Here is a 16,815-nt window from a genome sequence, read left to right on the forward strand (position 1 = left end):
GGGCAACACAGTGAGACTCTGTCTCAAAAAAAAAAAAAAAAAAATTATTTTCCCCCTTTCTTTCAACTTCTAAGTTTTAGTAATCCTATTAAATTATTTTTTAAAAATTATATGGAATAGCACTCTGAGAGGCTAAGGCGAGAGGATCGCTTTAGGTCGGGAGTTCAAGACCAGCCTAAGCAAGAGCAAGACCCTATCTCTACTAAAAATAGAAAAAATTAGCTGGACATAGTGGTGCACACCTATACTCCCAGCTACTCAGGAGGCTGAGGTAGGAGGATCACTGAGCCCAGGAGTTTGAGGTTACTGTGAGGTAGACTGACGCCACGGCACTCTAGCCTGGGTGACAGAGTGAGACTTTGTCTCCAAAAAAAAAAAATATGGAAGACAAGTCTTATAAAATATGCCTCAAAAAAGAGATTTCTGCAGTCAAATAAGTAGTTTAAGAAATACTACATAATAGATTTCTCTTTTGGCAACTCAAAACTTATATTAGTAAGGGTTGCAAGAATTCCTTGAATAAAAATACTGATTTAATGTTGTTTCAAATAGTGTTTCCAGGCATATTTGACAATGGATGAAAAGCCCCATCCCCTATGCACGTTTCATTGCTCTGATATTTCCTAGAAACTCTGATCTAAGGTGGGAAGATATAAAAGGGATCTTGTACTGAGGAAGAAGAGGAGAGAGGCAATGTGCAGTCCGTCCCTAATCCTGGAAGTTAGTAAAATAGTACTCTGATGATTTGCTTTGGTTTTATGCTTCAGGTTGATGGGGAAGAAATCGTTGAAGTTTTGTACCCTGAAGGAAAATGTTCTGCTTATCAAATGAAGGGATCAGCAGACCTGACTCTGTCCAAAGGTAGTAGTTTTCCAAATCAGTCATTTAATTACTCTAAATGCCTTAATACTTGAGATAATAAAGAAATATTAGGTATCCTCACTTATATGCCTTATCTGTTACTATAGCTTTAAATGAAAAGGTTATTGCTCATAGAAACAAAAGAACAGTGTACAAAGGTCCAGCATCCTTTCTCGTCTCTGAGACTAAAACTATTTTTAAATTATTGAAAAGATACCTGTTTAATTTAATAGTGTTTCCTGTATTTTGTGAAGTAGCAGTTTATAAGTTAACAAATAGTTTAGAAATTGTATCTTGAGGATATTTTGTCTGATCTATTATATTCTTAATCTTTATAACATAACTTTTGTGTTTCTTTCATGCATTAATACTTTGAGAGTCATTTAATTAAAAAAAACAAACATTAAATTATTAATGTCTTATGAAAAGGTATATCATCGACATTGATTTTGGTTTATTTTTTTTTAAGTTGCATTTGTGTGATCTTTTGTCGTAGACACCAGAGTAGTTGTAGAACTAAAGATAACTGGATCATAATAGTGTAAACTACTTTTCCAGTCATAGCTACTTTTCAGAGTGGATGCTTTCAAAAAAATTTTTTTAACTTTTGCATTCTTTTTTTTTTAATTTTTATTTTTAATTATGGGTACATAATAGTTGTATATCTTTATAGGGTACATGTAATGTTTTGATACAGGCCTACAAGGTAAATTAATCTTATCAGGGTAACTGGGGTGTCCATCACTTAAAATTTGAAAGGACCTAACAAATTCTATTCAACATTTTGTCCCTTTCTTATGTCACTATTTTAAAAGTAAAACCCCATGTAAATTATTGCTTTTCAAGAATCTGATATACAAGAAGATGACATTTATGATGACCCTCAAGAAGCTGAAGTCATCCAGTCTCTGCTGGATGTTGTGGATGAGGAAGCCCAGAATCTTTTAAACCAAAATAATGCAGCAGGAGATGCCTGTGTTTCAGGTAGATGAACTAGATAAATAAATTGACACCCTAAGGAGTACAAGGCCATCCCTAGGGAGCATTTTTGGTATAAATATGTAATGCATTAGTGTTTTCCCCTATTCCTCATTAGTGGGTAATATTTCAAAAATAAAATAAGATTTATTATCTCCTATTTTTTCTCTTCCATGTTTGTGGGTGGGTTACATTATTAGTGAGATTTCAAAATGTATCATTAACATTATGGCTTTTACTTTTGGAAGTGTTAATCCAAACATTCTCTCAGTTGATACTAAACCATTCTTTAAACCATCCTTGAGGTGTTGTAATTTTAGTAGATAAGTTGAACCATAAATTTTATACTGCATGTATAGTGTCATTTATCCTAACTTTTCTGGTTAGAACATTGAAACTATTCGTGGAAATTGGTCCGTATATTGCCTTCTTTGGCAGGCAAATGAAAACTTTTCTGCTTCCTCAATAATTTTATTAATTTTTCTTGGCCTATATATTTCTCTCCCAGGTATGTTGAAGACAAATGGGAAGTTATCAGAAGAGAGAGCAGAAGATACAGACTGTGATGGTTCACCTTTACCTGAGGATTTTTCTCAGGTAAGAATAATTTCTAGAACAGCCTAGAATACTACAATTTGTTAGAATTATATGTTTTAATCCAGAAGTGAAATAATCATAGATTATTGCTCATTTTACTGAAAAATTATGTTTAGGGAGAAAATGGAGATTATTAATAATTTCACTTGTTACATTAAAATGTCATCCTATCCCAGTGAAAGAATCATTACTCAAATTCCTTCAAATTAAAAAAAGAAAGAAAGTAAATAATTATTTTTCAAAAATGTATTGCTAAACTTTTCAAATTCTTATTAAAATCTTAAAACTTTGGATCTTCTGGGACACTGGCCTAAAAAAAAACATGAAATAGTAGATAAATTATATTTAAGGTTCCTCAAACTCAGTATCATCTTATTTCTATAAATCTAATTTTGCTTAGTATTCTAGAATAATTCCCCTCATTATCCTTAGTCTTCGTACTTCACATTTTCAAAATTGTCAAAACTATGCTGGTCTGGGTTGTTACAGTTATTACTACGTATGCATGGACTCACACAGTCTCATGCATACATGACTATGTTCATTAAACATTTATAAATAATTAGTACTTGTACATATGAGGAATCTTATGGCTGATGAGTATATATTTCTTCTACAAAAAATGCTTATTCAAATATTAGGTATCTCAAAATGTAGCATTATCTAATAGTTTTACTTAGGAGACTCTTTCGTACTATCAGAATATTAATAATTATTACAACAATGGTATCTTTAAAAAGCTTTCTGAACATTTTGTCCTGATGACTATTATGTTTTTACTAGTAATAACATTAAAAGTGCCCCTTAAAATGTGTGTTCTAAAGTCTCTTAACTAAGAAAACAAATAAAACTCTTTAATTGCCATTTCAAAAATATCATATCAGATAGTTTTACTTTAAAAAAAAGTAAAAATAAATTGTTAATATAATATAGATTTTCATTTATACTGAACTATAATAACAAAAGTTTATAACAGAAAACTTCTTTCAAGTTATCTTTTTTATTATTTTGATTATGAAAATATTACATCCTTGTCATAAAAAAAATATTTCACACACAATTATGTAAAAATGTAAGTCCCTTTTTAAAACACATTCCTATATTCATTTGAGGTAGCTACTGTTAAAACTTTGATTTCTACCCTTCCATTATGCATGAAAATACATAGATAATTATATACATATGTATTAATATTGTTAAAATATAAATTTGATCACATGGTTCTCAATTTGTTTTTCACTTGATTGATGATTACTGTCTTTCCACATGAGTACATATAAATTTAATTCATACTTTTTAATGCCTTCTTATTATTTACTGCATGCTTATACCATAATTTATTTAATGGGCCATCTATTGATGAATTTTAAATTTCTTATTTATTATAAAGTATAGTGAAACGAAGTCTTCTACTTTTTGTACTGTAAACTCTCAGACCTCACAAGACAGAATTAATTTTATAAAATTTAAGTGGCTTGTGTTCTATGACCACTTCTCTACAGACTCCGCCATTTCTCGTTCCCCTACATCACCCCACCCCACCCAGGCATTTTAAAGGTTTATATCATTTGTCTGGTCTCTGCAAGCGTTTGAGTTTGCAGTCTGTCTTAGTCTGCTCAAGTCGCCATAACAAAATACCACAGACTGGGTGGCTTAAACAGTGAAATTTATTTTCTCACAGTGCCAGCAAGGTTGGTTTCTGGTGAGGCCTCTCTCCTTGGCTTGCAGATGATTGTCTTCTGGCTGTGTCCTCACATGGCCTATCCTCTGTGTGGGCACACTCCTGTCTCTTCCTCTTCTTGTAAGGACAGTAATCCTATTGGATTAGTGCCCCATTTTTATGACCTTATTGAACCTTAATTACCTCCATAAAGGCCCTGTCTCCAAATACGTTGAGGCTTAGGGCTTTAACCTATTAATTTTGGGGGGTTCACAGGACAGGTGCCTATGGAAAAATAAATAAAGAAATAAAAATTTAAAGAAATAATTTTAGAGGGACATAATTCATTCCATAACACAGTCTTTGCTTAACAGTTATAGAATATTATTAAATAAAATTTTATTCACAATAGTTACAAACGAAAGCTGTAGGCATAAATTCAACCAAAAATGTACAAGACCTATATTATGAAAACTTTAAAACTCTACAAAGAAGCATAGAAGAAGTATTAAAGAAAAACATTTCTTGTTCTGTGATAGAAAAACTTAAAATTTAAATTCTCCCTACATTCACCCATAAATTAAATATGGTCCCATAAGATATTTCAACTTTTTTTTAAATGAAAAATAAGGTGGCTTGGTAAAATGATTTTATATAATTTGCCCTGCCACCAAAATACAGATAGATCCTGCAAGTTTGTGCATTGAGACTACATTTTGGGCCAGTCCATTCTTAGAAATAATAAATTAGCACTGCTTGAATAGATGGGACTTCTGCTTTAGAACCCATTTTAACTAACAGTAAGCAAAACAAACAAAGTAAGAAAACAAATTTAGGAAAGGAGTAACAAGGTACTTAGATAAGGCTGGGAGCGGTGGCTAACACCTATAAGTCTAGTACTCTGGGAGGCTGAGGCAGGAGGATCGCTTGAGCTCAGGAGTTCAAGACCAGCCTCAGCAAGAGCGAGACCCTATCTCTACTAAAAACAGAAAGAAATTAGCCAAACAACTAAAAATAGAAAAAATTAGTGGGGCATGGTGGTGCATGCCTGTAGTCCCAGCTACCTGGGAGGCTGAGGCAGGAGGATCATTTGAGCCCAGGAATTTGAGGTTGCTGTGAGCTAGGCTGACACCACCGCACTCTAGCCCGGGAAAGAGAGTGAGACTCTGTCTCAAAAAAAAAAAAAGAAATGAAAAGCCAAGACGAGTATGAAGATGACTAAGTGCAACCAGCAAACATTTTGGGCCACTGAAGATGCCTCAGGCACTTGTTTGGAGTATTAATTGAATATTAATTGAATGCATATGTCTCTTTGTAATATTAGGATGAACAATAACAGTAAATATAGGAAATAATTCACAGGAAAATTAACCTTATGAGGTTGTTTGATTTTTTTTTTGTTGTTACAATGAACTGATTTGATATTTATTTCTCTTTATTGTAGTCTACCAAAATAAATGGCTGTGAAGAACATTGTGAAGAAAACATAAAAAGTGAAACGTAAGAAAATTATTTTTCAAAGTGTCTATAACACTTCCATTCTCTTTTTTTAAGACACACTCCGTAAATTTCCATTTGTTTTCCAATAAAACGAAGAGTGTTGGGTAAATTATGGAACTGGTTAAATATTAAGAATGTTTTAAAATTTTTGTTACAAGGAGGTTCTAGTGACATGTAAAAATGTGTTTATTATACAACTAGCAATATTCCCTTAACCATGGGGTAAAAATGAATGAAAGAGTGTTCTAAATGAGAATGTGCCAACAACAATGATAGTAATTATCTGCTTCTGCTAGGATTATGGGTCATTTATTTTTCAGTTTCTTCAATTATGTATACTTTTCAAATTTTTTAATTTTCATGAATAACAAAATGAAACCAAAGAAGGTGAGAAACCTTTTAAAAACTGTTTCTTTTTGCAAAGTTTCTGATACATAATAAGATCTTTTTTGTAACCTATCCAGGAAAGGTTTTATATATATAGTTGGCAAAAAAGTGATTGTATGTAAATTTTACTTCATATTAAATCATAATCTGACAGTCAAAAGGAGCTATTTGCATTTTCCTAGAAAGGCATATTGACAGTGAATTTTTTACTACATTAAAGAAGGGGGTACATGTTATTAATGCAGAAATGCATACACCTAATAATTAGCAAATATCAGAAAAAGGATGTCAATAAAGAGGTACCTCTTATGCTTCGGTGGGCAGGGAAAGGGGAGGAAGGAGGAAGGGTAAATTAGTGTGATCTCTTTGGGAGGCACTTGAAAACACTATTAAAATATAGATTCTTTGGCGTATTACTAATCCTTGGATGTACTTTTTTGTTTTAACATCTCTAAAATTATGAAGGGTCTTATGATCATCAATATTATTCATTTTTTGAAGTAAATAAAATAATAATGTATCTTACAATGATAGGGTCATAGGTTCGAAGAAATGTGGTATATACCCTTCAACCTAGCAATTTTATTTCTATTAATAAGAATCAATCCCATTCCCATATATTTGCAAAGACATTTCTACAAGAGAATATTCTTTAGAACATTATTTACTATAAATAATTTGTAATTGTTTATAGTAGCAAAACACCATAATAGAGACAACAAATTTGGAGGCACTCATACAATGAAATACTAAACAGCTGTTCAAAAGAATGAGAAAGAAGGGAATGCCTGATGGAAGGATCTCCAAATACATCCTTGCAAACAAACGATAGTCAGCCCTTCAGGGATTCGACCAACCACAGATTGAAAAAAAAAAAAAAAGGCAATAAAAAGTAATACAACAGTAAAAAATAATACAAATGAAAACAATATAGTATAACTATTTACATAGCATTACAATGTATTAAGTATTATAAGTAATCTAGAGATGATGTAAAGTATACAAGAGGATATGTATAGGCTATATGCAAATACTACACCATTTCATATCAGGCACTTAAGCATCCATGGATTCTGGTATCCACCTAGGGTCCTGGAATCAATCCCACACAGATACCAAGAGACGACTATTTATGTATTAATACTAGGAAATAGAATCAACCACATGGATGCAGAGCTTGCAAATTAGGTGTAAACTGTGACCCACAGTGAATTGGAGCAGAGGAGAACATAAAAGCAGCATAATTGCTGCCCTGTTGACATTTTGGGAGTATTAGTCCATGTCCTGCTTTAATGATGTACTGTTAATACTATCATCAGACCAAAGTACTCTGCCTTTGTTCCCCTGAATATCAGAAAGTGAAAAGTGTATTCAGGCTTTTACATAATCCTTTTTCATCTCCCTTAGCACTAAACTCCTACCTAATTTCTCTTTTCTGTCCATCTGCCTTAACCAGGGATGGCATCTGCTGTGTACTCCCGGAATAATAAGAATTTGTACCGACTTTCATTACATTAAGTGAGTGCCCAGGTACAGGAGCGTCCTCTGGCCTCCTATTGTAGCAAAAGACTACGTCCATCAATAGGGACTTGTTTAAATAAATTAAGATGCATCTATATGATGCAATAGTGGGCATCTGCTGAAAAGAAGGAGAAAGAGCTATACACCGATACAATTATAATCTCTTATCCATGTTGAAAGACAGAAACAAAACCACCACCTTCTCCATCATCAAAGGGACTCCTTCAGTCTAAGGTTCAAAGACCTAGGATCTGTTTGAGGATAAATCTAAATCTGTACTAAACTATTCTGTTCCTCAGTTCAATTTACATTTACCAATAAATTTTAAGAATTGTGGATTTGATTTTTTTAATCAAATCTATTCTAAAATACTATAATAATTGTAGAGAAAATAATTCAGGGCTGTAATATTTAAATTTATTTTGAAGACAGAAATGAAGAAAATATTACAAATGTGTTTTCTTGTCATAGCTTAATTCAGAAGACACAAGAAAGGAAGACTGATGAGGATGAAATAACATGGGGAAGTGAGGAATTGCCAATAGAGAGAACAAACCACGAAGATTCCGATAAAGGCAAGAATTTTATTAGTAGTTTTTTCCCCAAAAACAATGGGTAGGAAAAATAAGTGTTTAAAGATGACAATTTTCAGAATATATGGATATGATATTTTACCATATATGTATATTATTTGGTACCTAAGGTTAAATCACCTGGACAAACATCAATATTCATTTATATAACTAGCTATTTGCACAGTTGTAACCTAAAATTCTCAGTGGCTTTGAGTAAAACATACAAATATTGTATAAATATTTAGAATGGAAACATGAAGTCATAGTTCTGCTATTCTGGACTAAAAAGTCAAGGAGCACACTTTATTTATAGTAAAATATGTAGAATAGTTGAAAGGTAAGGAATTATTATCCTTGAATCCCAACCTCATCTTTTATGATCAAGAGTCAGTTTGTCTGTTCTATTACTGCCTTTCATTTTATACTTGAGCCAGTGAGGAAATGAAATTCTATCCAGTGCCAGGCGTGGTGGCTCACGCTTGTAATCCTAGCACTCTGGGAGACTGAGGCGGGAGGATCGCTTGACCTAGAGAGTTCAAGACCAGCCTGAGCAAGAGCAAGACTTCATCTCTAGTAAAAACTGAAAAATTAGCCACGCATTGTGGTGTGCACCTGTAAGTCCAGCTACTCAGGAGGCTAAGGCAGGAGGATGGCTTAAGCCCAGGAGTTTGAGGTTGCAGTGAGCTATAATGAGGCCCCGGCCCTCTACCCAGGGCAACAAAGCGAGACTCTGTCTCAAAAAAAAAAAAAAAAAGGAAAGGAAAAAAATTCTATCCAGTGTTGTAGTTATTTTACGTAAGGAAATGTTATATTAATGTAATGAAAGAACATGTTTTTGTTTTTTGAAGTCTTTCTTTTTAAAAGAAATTAACAAAGTTGAATTAACATTTTCTTGGCTTAGGTATCGGTGTATGCATGATGCATTTGCCCAGCACTGCAGCAAATGCTCATCTGTCCAGCCTTTGAGCTCCTATTGCATTCACACTCAGTTCTGTAAAAGTCGACAGTCATTTCATATGAGTGAATTTTGTATTCCCAACTAGCCTTTGCCCCAGCTAGATGTGAAAACTTCTTTTGAGGTATCTTGTACCACAGTGCCTAGCATCATTGTTGCCTGCATATTAGCTACATCATCAAAATGCTTTAGTCAACTGATTGACATAAATTAAAACTATTAATATACTTGTACAGGCTCTAGCAAGAACTTTCTCCTTCTAGTGTTTCTAGAATAATAGTTGCCTTCTGTTATAAGTAATTTCCATAGAGCAGGTACTACATTAGACCCACACCTCTCCTAAGATACTTGTTCGACTCAACTCCTGAAGAACCCAAGGGATTTCTTCATATGCTTGGAGAAAACTATCAAATTCCAGAGCTGCCGGCACTGAGTGCCAAGGGTGGGTGGTGAGGACAGAAGTCAGTGTTCCTAGAGATATTTCCTGTGGTAAGAAATTTCTCAAGTTCTCTCTCATTTTTTTCCATGTGCATAGAAGCTAATTTAAATACAAAGTAATAACAGGACTAGATGTTTTTCTCATTAAAACAATGCCATTTGAGTCAAGAGAAGCAAAAAGGAACAGTGTAAACTCCTTTAGGAACTGTAAATAAATAAGAGCCAAAAGCCTTAAGAACTTCTGAGCAGTCAGTGAATTGTCTCCTTAGAAGTAGGGTACAGAGCCATGCTAGGGCAAAGACTTCCTGGTGTTGATTGTGTTTATCGGCCTACCTGTTAATTCTATTGCCTTATTAATTCTGTCATATTTTAAGATTCCACTTTTTATAATAATAGATAAGGTGACAATAGGCTGAAATTAGTTCATTTATTGGTCAAATCTGTTTTGGGGAAAATGTTTTTTTTTAAGAATCAGTTGCTGCTGTCTTCCTGTTAGATCATCCCTTTCTGACAAACGAGGAGCTTGCTGCACTCCCTGTCGTCAAAGTGCTTCCCTCTGGCAAATACACTGGTGCTAAGTTAAAATCAGTCATTCGAATGTTGCGGGGTTTACTAGAACAAGGAATTCCTTCCAAGGAGCTGGAGGTAAGTGGCCTCTGCCAGTGGTTCTCTCCCAAAGTTTTTATGCATTTATTTTAAGGAAAATGTGTCTTTACTAGCTCAAGATTAGGAGAAATTTTGAAAATATCTATTACTTTCCAAGTCTACCTGTAGTTAACTTATTTCCAACTATAAAAGCACCATCTTATCATACCTAACAGTAACTTAATTTTTCTAATTAGGGTCCTAATAATATTGATTTAAGAGGATCACATTAGCTACTTAGAACTTGATAAAATTCCCTGAAGATTATACTCCCTATATAGTCTTACTCCCTAAGTAAGATTATACTTACTTCATATGTAAGAATAAAAAGTTAAAAAAAAAAAAAACCAAGTATCAATTCCAAGCACCCACTAACTTCCTAATTAACATAGTATAGATGTGGTTCATCATTAACAGCAGTTTCTAATTTAATACAGCTCCAGGAATGTGTGCCCCAGTTCAAAGCAGCAATGGTTCAAAGACCTTGCTCCTATGGTCTTGTGGCGTCATCCCTGTGTACCACTAGGCAAAAGAGAAAGGCAGCACCACTGTGGTTTTGAGGCTGACCTTGCCCCTCTCCTTCAAACCATCTGCTTATTTGCCCCTTCCTGAGCTTTGTAGCCATGTGCTACTTTTAAGCACTTCTGCTATGTGCATGTTGTTTTCTTTATATTCCTCAAAATATTAATTCCATTATACAGATTTGGAAACTAAAGCTCACAGTAATTAAGATATATTCTTCCTCTCCCCAAATCTCCATTTTGCAGAAATGATTTCCACTTTAAGTTCTTAGGTTTAAATGTCACCATCAGAGAACTTCGATCACAACTTTTATGGTTTATGAGGGTTTCTCTATCACAGCAGCTTATAATTTCTTCAAGACACATATTACAATATTTATTTACTTCTTTTTTGCCTCCTTTCTCCCAATAGACTGTAAGAGCCATGAGAGCCAGAATCTTACCTTCTTGCCCACCACTGTATTCCTAGAACTTAGTACAGTACCTTGCATATAATGGGCATTCAAGTATTTATTGTTTGACTAAGTGAATGAATGAAAAATGGGAAAGAGTTGACTTTAGAACGTAGGATGATCTGACCACAACACTGCCACATGGAATATTCTCTGACCCCCACAGACAATACTGTCAAGAGATTGTGCTCTAGCTCATTACTTTTAAGGCAAAGATGTTTTTATAAATTGTACTTTTTTCTAAAATATAATTATAGACACTTTTAAACTGAAATTAAAAATTAAGACACAAAGTGGTATCTTATACAGTTAGTTGACTGCAACTTGTTCAATTAAAGAATATATTCGACACAACCCTATCAAATCAGTATTGATTTTAGGCTTATTTAGAACATCTCTATTTCTTAACACTAAAAATCAGCCCTGATCAGTTAATTTTGTACCCTATACATTTAAAGCATTTACAGTTATTACTGAATTACTGCTTATCTCAACAAATTTAACTTTATTTCCATTTTTGCTTACAGAATCTTCAAGAATTAAAACCTTTGGATCAGTGTCTAATTGGACAAACTAAGGAAAACAGAAAGAAGAACAGATATAAAAATATACTTCCATGTAAGTTCCAATTTTGTTCCAAATTGAATATGTGCTTAATATAAACTGATTTAAATTTTTTATGCCTATTTAACCTACTTATCCCTCACATAAGCATGTGCATAAACACACATTCAGAGATTTACATCAGTAACAAATAAATTTAGATAGTCAATATGAATCCCTTTTAAATTATATGTATTCTGAAAATCAATTAATCTGAAATATTTGTTGAGATATTCCTGATTTTTTACTAGCATAATGTTAAAAATTAGCCAGTGATGCCAAATCATTAATTTTAAAGTCTTTCTAAAAGTACGAATTGACCTCTAGATGAGCGTTTTCTTGGGTTCATATGTTACAACCACCATCAATTTATTCCACTTTTTTAGTTTAGAGCAATGTTTACGGTGATTAATAGCTATGTACATGCATGTACATAGATATACAGTGGTACCACCAGGCTATATTAGACTTTGAATCATTTCAGATACCAGAAGGAAATAAAAGCAATTATTTTTACCCATGTTTTACCCATTTCATCAATCAACAGTGTGATTTTTTAAAATTATATATGAATATATGTGTATAGCCAAATATTAACCTCCAGCAACTTTATAGTTATCATCAGACACATTTATGTATACTAGCACTTTGGATTACAATATATGACACACTGACCCTGTCTTTGCCAGGAAGTCATAAATCCAAAGATAAATAACAAAATAAAATCAATAGTGACAAATCCTGAGAAAAATAATAATGCAGTTGAATTTTTCCAATCCAGATGGAAGACACAACATTCATTTTAGAAAGCTTGCTATAAGAAGTCAATCTTTTTTTTTTCTTTTTTTTTGAGACAGAGTCTCAGTCTGTCATCTGGGTAGAGTGCAGTGATGTGAACATAGCTCACTGCAGCCTCAAACTCCGAGCTTAAGAGGTCCTCCTGTCTCAACCTCCTGAGTAGCTGGGACTATAGGCATGTGCCACCATGCCTGGCTAATTTTTTTCTATTTTTAATAGAGATAAGATCTCACCTGTAGAGATAGGATCTCACCCTTGCTCAGACTGGTCTAGGACTCCTGGCCTCAGTCTTCCCACCTTGGCCTCCCAAAGTGCTAAGATTACAGGTGTGAGCCACCGTACCTGGCCAGAAGTAAATCTTAAGACAGTGTTTTAAAAATGGAATAGATCATTGTTTAACATAATGTATATGAGAATTATTTTAGACAGAAAAATGGCCAAGCGAATATCTGAAAGTTAGAATAAGACGAGCTATACACCACATGTACTCACCAGCAAATTGATTTCATTGATCAACACCTAAGTGCACATACAGGAGTAACATTTGTTGGGTGTCGGGAAGATGGGAGGGGGGAGGGAGGGGATGGGTTTATGCATACATAATGAGTGCAGTGCGCACCATCTGGGGGATGGACACGCTTGAAGCTCTGACTTGGGGAGGGAAAGGAGAGTAAGGGAAACATACGTAACCTAAACATCTGTACCCCCATAATATGCTGAAATAAAAAAAAAAAGACAAGCTATAAATCCAAAACCAGTGAGTAGATTTGTTGGCATGATACAAATGACCAGAATCGACTAAGAGATAGAAGTCAAATAATAAAGGGCAACTGATAGAGGATTTTGAAACCTATTATTAAAAGGTTTTAATTTGGTAATCACAGGAATTACCAGTTAAAGTACTTTGATAGTGTTATTGTAATGCTAATTTTATATGAAAAAAATTTGGGCATTGCCATTTCGTACTATTATTATTGTCATCATCATTAAAGTAATGATGGAGAATAAGCACCAAAATTGTTTTTAGTTGTTTCTCTACTTATTTATTAAGAAGTTCTAAATGTATTTATTTATTAATTTTAATTTCTTTAACCCAATCTATATAAATAATAAATGCCAAATTTCATGTCAGAAATTCACTGAGCTGACATCTTAGATATTATTTTAACATGAGCAAAAACAGTAAATATAAAATAATTTGACCGCGCTACAATTTGAAAATATACTTCTATTAAAATGTGTGTTTGGCCAGGCATGGTAGTGCATACCTGTAGTCTTAGCTATTTGGAAAGCTGAGGCAGGAGGATTGCTTGAGCGCAGTAGTTCAAGGCCAACCTGGGCAACATAGCAAGATCCCATTTCTAAAAAACAATAATAAAAATGGAAAAAAAAAGATGTGTTTGTGATTTCATCTACAATTATGAGGAATTTCTCAATATCTTTGACTCATACTATTTGTAAGACTCTTGTATAAAATGCATGATATAGACGACTCTGTTTTGTGGTGGGAAATTCACAGATGATGCCACAAGAGTGCCTCTTGGAGATGAAGGTGGGTACATCAATGCCAGCTTCATTAAGATACCAGTGGGGAAAGAAGAGTTCGTTTACATCGCCTGCCAAGGACCTCTCCCCACAACCGTCGGAGATTTCTGGCAGATGATTTGGGAACAAAAATCCACCGTGATAGCCATGATGACCCAAGAAGTAGAAGGAGAAAAAATCAAGTGCCAGCGTTATTGGCCTAACATCCTAGGCAAAACGACAATGGTCAACGACAGGCTTCGGCTGGCTCTTGTGCGAATGCAGCAGCTGAAGGGCTTTGTGGTGAGGGCAATGACCCTAGAAGATATTCAGGTAGGGGAACTTCATCTTTCCATTTAGCAAGGCATGGCTCCTAGCTGGAATCCAAGCCTGGGATCTTTCTACGATTACACCAATGTTATCTCTAGAAAGCCAGTGACTTCCTGGTTCCCATTGCAATGGAACTAATGCCACCTATTCTTTTTTGTCTATTATAAGTTTAAATGTGACTCTCTTCATGCATTCTGCCAAATAGTTTCCTCCAGTATGTGCTGTATTAAAATGAAGATGAAAACGCAGGACTTTTAATGTGATTATCCATCATCCTTTGCTTAGTGATAACACAAAATGGCTCAGAAGCTACATGCTAGAAACTTTTTTTTTAAACTCAAACCTCTAAATAAACTCATTGAAACTGTTTTTAAAAATCTGCAAGTAGGAAATATTCCCTTATAAAGGCAACTTTTAACATATTTAGGTATACATGGATAATTATAGCATGAACAGTTGTCATCAAGATAATTTGTATTGAACTGAGCTTGAATTAGATAAGTGATTATACCTTAAGTAAAGCTGCTGCTGTTTCCTCACCTCCCACACTCCCTCACCTTACTACATTCCTGCCCCCAGTAATCCTAGCTAGTTGTGAGTGATGAGTTTTCTATCGAAAGTTAAGCTTTCTTAAAGAAATAAAGTGATCTTTTATAGAAACAGAGCACATCAGTTCAATTCTATTAGTGTCATGTAAACATAGCCCGAGAATTTCCTTCATGATTTTTGATTTGTGATTTTATAAAATATTGACAATTATATCTCTTTATTGATTTATACTAGCTTACCTATTACTTAGGCTGGCACAGTTGTTCAGTATTCCTCAAATGATTGGTTCATTTAATCCACACATTTTTATAGAGCTCAGACCTTGTTGTGCCCTCCAGGGATTCAGCAGTTAACAACACAGACTAAAAGACATTTCTCACCTTATGGATCTGACTTTCTAGTGAGGAGATGCTAGTGTTGATAGTGCTGTGGAAAACATAAAGCCGGGAAGGGTAGTTGGTTAGGGTAGAGTGAGAAGCATGCTGTGATTTTCAACAAAGAGTCAGAGAAGGCCTGAAAAAGTGGCATGGGGGAAAAACTGTGAAGGAGTTGAAGGAGCAGTGGAAGGATATCCGGGGGAAAGCAGTCCAGTCAGAAAGAGCAAGTGCAAAGGCCCTGAGACCAAACTGTGTCCAGCATATTTAAAGGAGCACAGAGAGGGTCATTTGGCTGGAGTGGAGTGGCCATGGGGGAGAAGAGGGAGAGGTTAGGTCTGAGAGGAAACATGGCCAGATTAGGTAGGGTTTGTAGGCCGTTGCAATGACTCTGACTTCTGTCTGGGGTAGATTTGGAACAGAGCCACCAAAAAAGGTTGTTATTCATATTAAAATGTAATTTGTGTTTAGGGCTTCCAAAAAGTATTTTGTACCAATATTTAAAACAGGGATCTGGCAGCCTTCTTGATAAAGGCCCTTGGTGTGTTTCTTAATGAAGTCTTTTTGTCTCTTCCACTTTTCCTATGATCTAATCCAATGGACAAGTCAAAATTAGAGAGGAAAAATAATATTAAGAACTCGTTATGTATGAACAATATAACATGCCAATTATCTACCTATTCTGTTATACAATTTCAGACAGGAGAGGTGCGACATATTTCTCATCTGAATTTCACTGCCTGGCCAGACCACGATACCCCTTCTCGGCCAGACGATCTGCTCACTTTCATCTCTTACATGAGACACATCCACAGATCAGGCCCAGTCATCACGCACTGCAGCGCTGGCATCGGACGTTCAGGGACCCTGATATGCATAGATGTAGTTCTAGGATTGATCACTCAAGATCTGGATGTGAGTATTTGATACAGGCTGCATGAGCATTTGGCTAGAATAATAATGGAATCTAATTTTTAGTAATGTGTTGTGATCTTGGGATTTTTTTATTTATCAGTTCATATGAATACCTTCATTTTCTTATTATATAGAATAGTATTTTAGTAAACATTATTATTCTTTTTTTTTTATCTTTTACCACTCTCCCCCCAGTTGTAAACATTATTATTCAAAACTGCATAGGCCAAAATCAAGAAAAAACAATAGTTTAATTTTATATTGTTTTACTGGGTTTTTTTTAACAATGTACTCAAGAGCTGCTTAGGCAGCATTAAATTTAACCCTTTAAAGTCTTTAGGCTTGTATAAGATAAAGTCAGTACTGTTATCCCACTTTACGGATAGGCATTTGGAAGCACAAAAGATAGTATATTTTTAAGTAAAAAGGCTTGGGTTTTTTGTTATTGTTATCTATGGGTAGGAAATGTATATTTTTATGCAAAATAATGCTAAATAGTCTATCTCTGAACAATTATTCCCAATTTAAAAGATTACTATAAGAGTTTAATCTTATGGCCGGGCGCGGTGGCTCACGCCTGTAATCCTAGCTCTCTGGGAGGCTGAGGCAGACGGATTGTTTGAGCTCAGGAG

The 16,815-nt window shown here is 34.5% G+C and overlaps 1 protein-coding gene across 4 annotated transcripts in view; it reads left to right on the forward strand.

The window, feature by feature from the left end:
- PTPN13 (protein tyrosine phosphatase, non-receptor type 13 (APO-1/CD95 (Fas)-associated phosphatase)) overlaps positions 1-16,815 on the forward strand; it is a 162,103-nt gene that overhangs the window by 140,654 nt on the left and 4,634 nt on the right. For all 4 annotated transcript variants that reach the window (XM_012647232.1, XM_012647233.1, XM_012647234.1 and 1 more), the window contains 9 exons: positions 768-861; positions 1,708-1,845; positions 2,348-2,436; positions 5,541-5,596; positions 7,976-8,079; positions 9,969-10,117; positions 11,618-11,708; positions 14,011-14,348; positions 15,968-16,183. In XM_012647232.1, coding sequence (XP_012502686.1) covers positions 768-861; positions 1,708-1,845; positions 2,348-2,436; positions 5,541-5,596; positions 7,976-8,079; positions 9,969-10,117; positions 11,618-11,708; positions 14,011-14,348; positions 15,968-16,183 — 1,275 coding nt within the window. The remainder of the gene's footprint in view (positions 1-767; positions 862-1,707; positions 1,846-2,347; positions 2,437-5,540; positions 5,597-7,975; positions 8,080-9,968; positions 10,118-11,617; positions 11,709-14,010; positions 14,349-15,967; positions 16,184-16,815) is intronic.

The sequence above is a fragment of the Propithecus coquereli genome, unplaced genomic scaffold, assembly GCF_000956105.1.
Source record: "Propithecus coquereli isolate 6110/MARCELLA unplaced genomic scaffold, Pcoq_1.0 Scaffold26, whole genome shotgun sequence".
NCBI classification, from domain to species: Eukaryota; Metazoa; Chordata; class Mammalia; order Primates; family Indriidae; genus Propithecus; species Propithecus coquereli.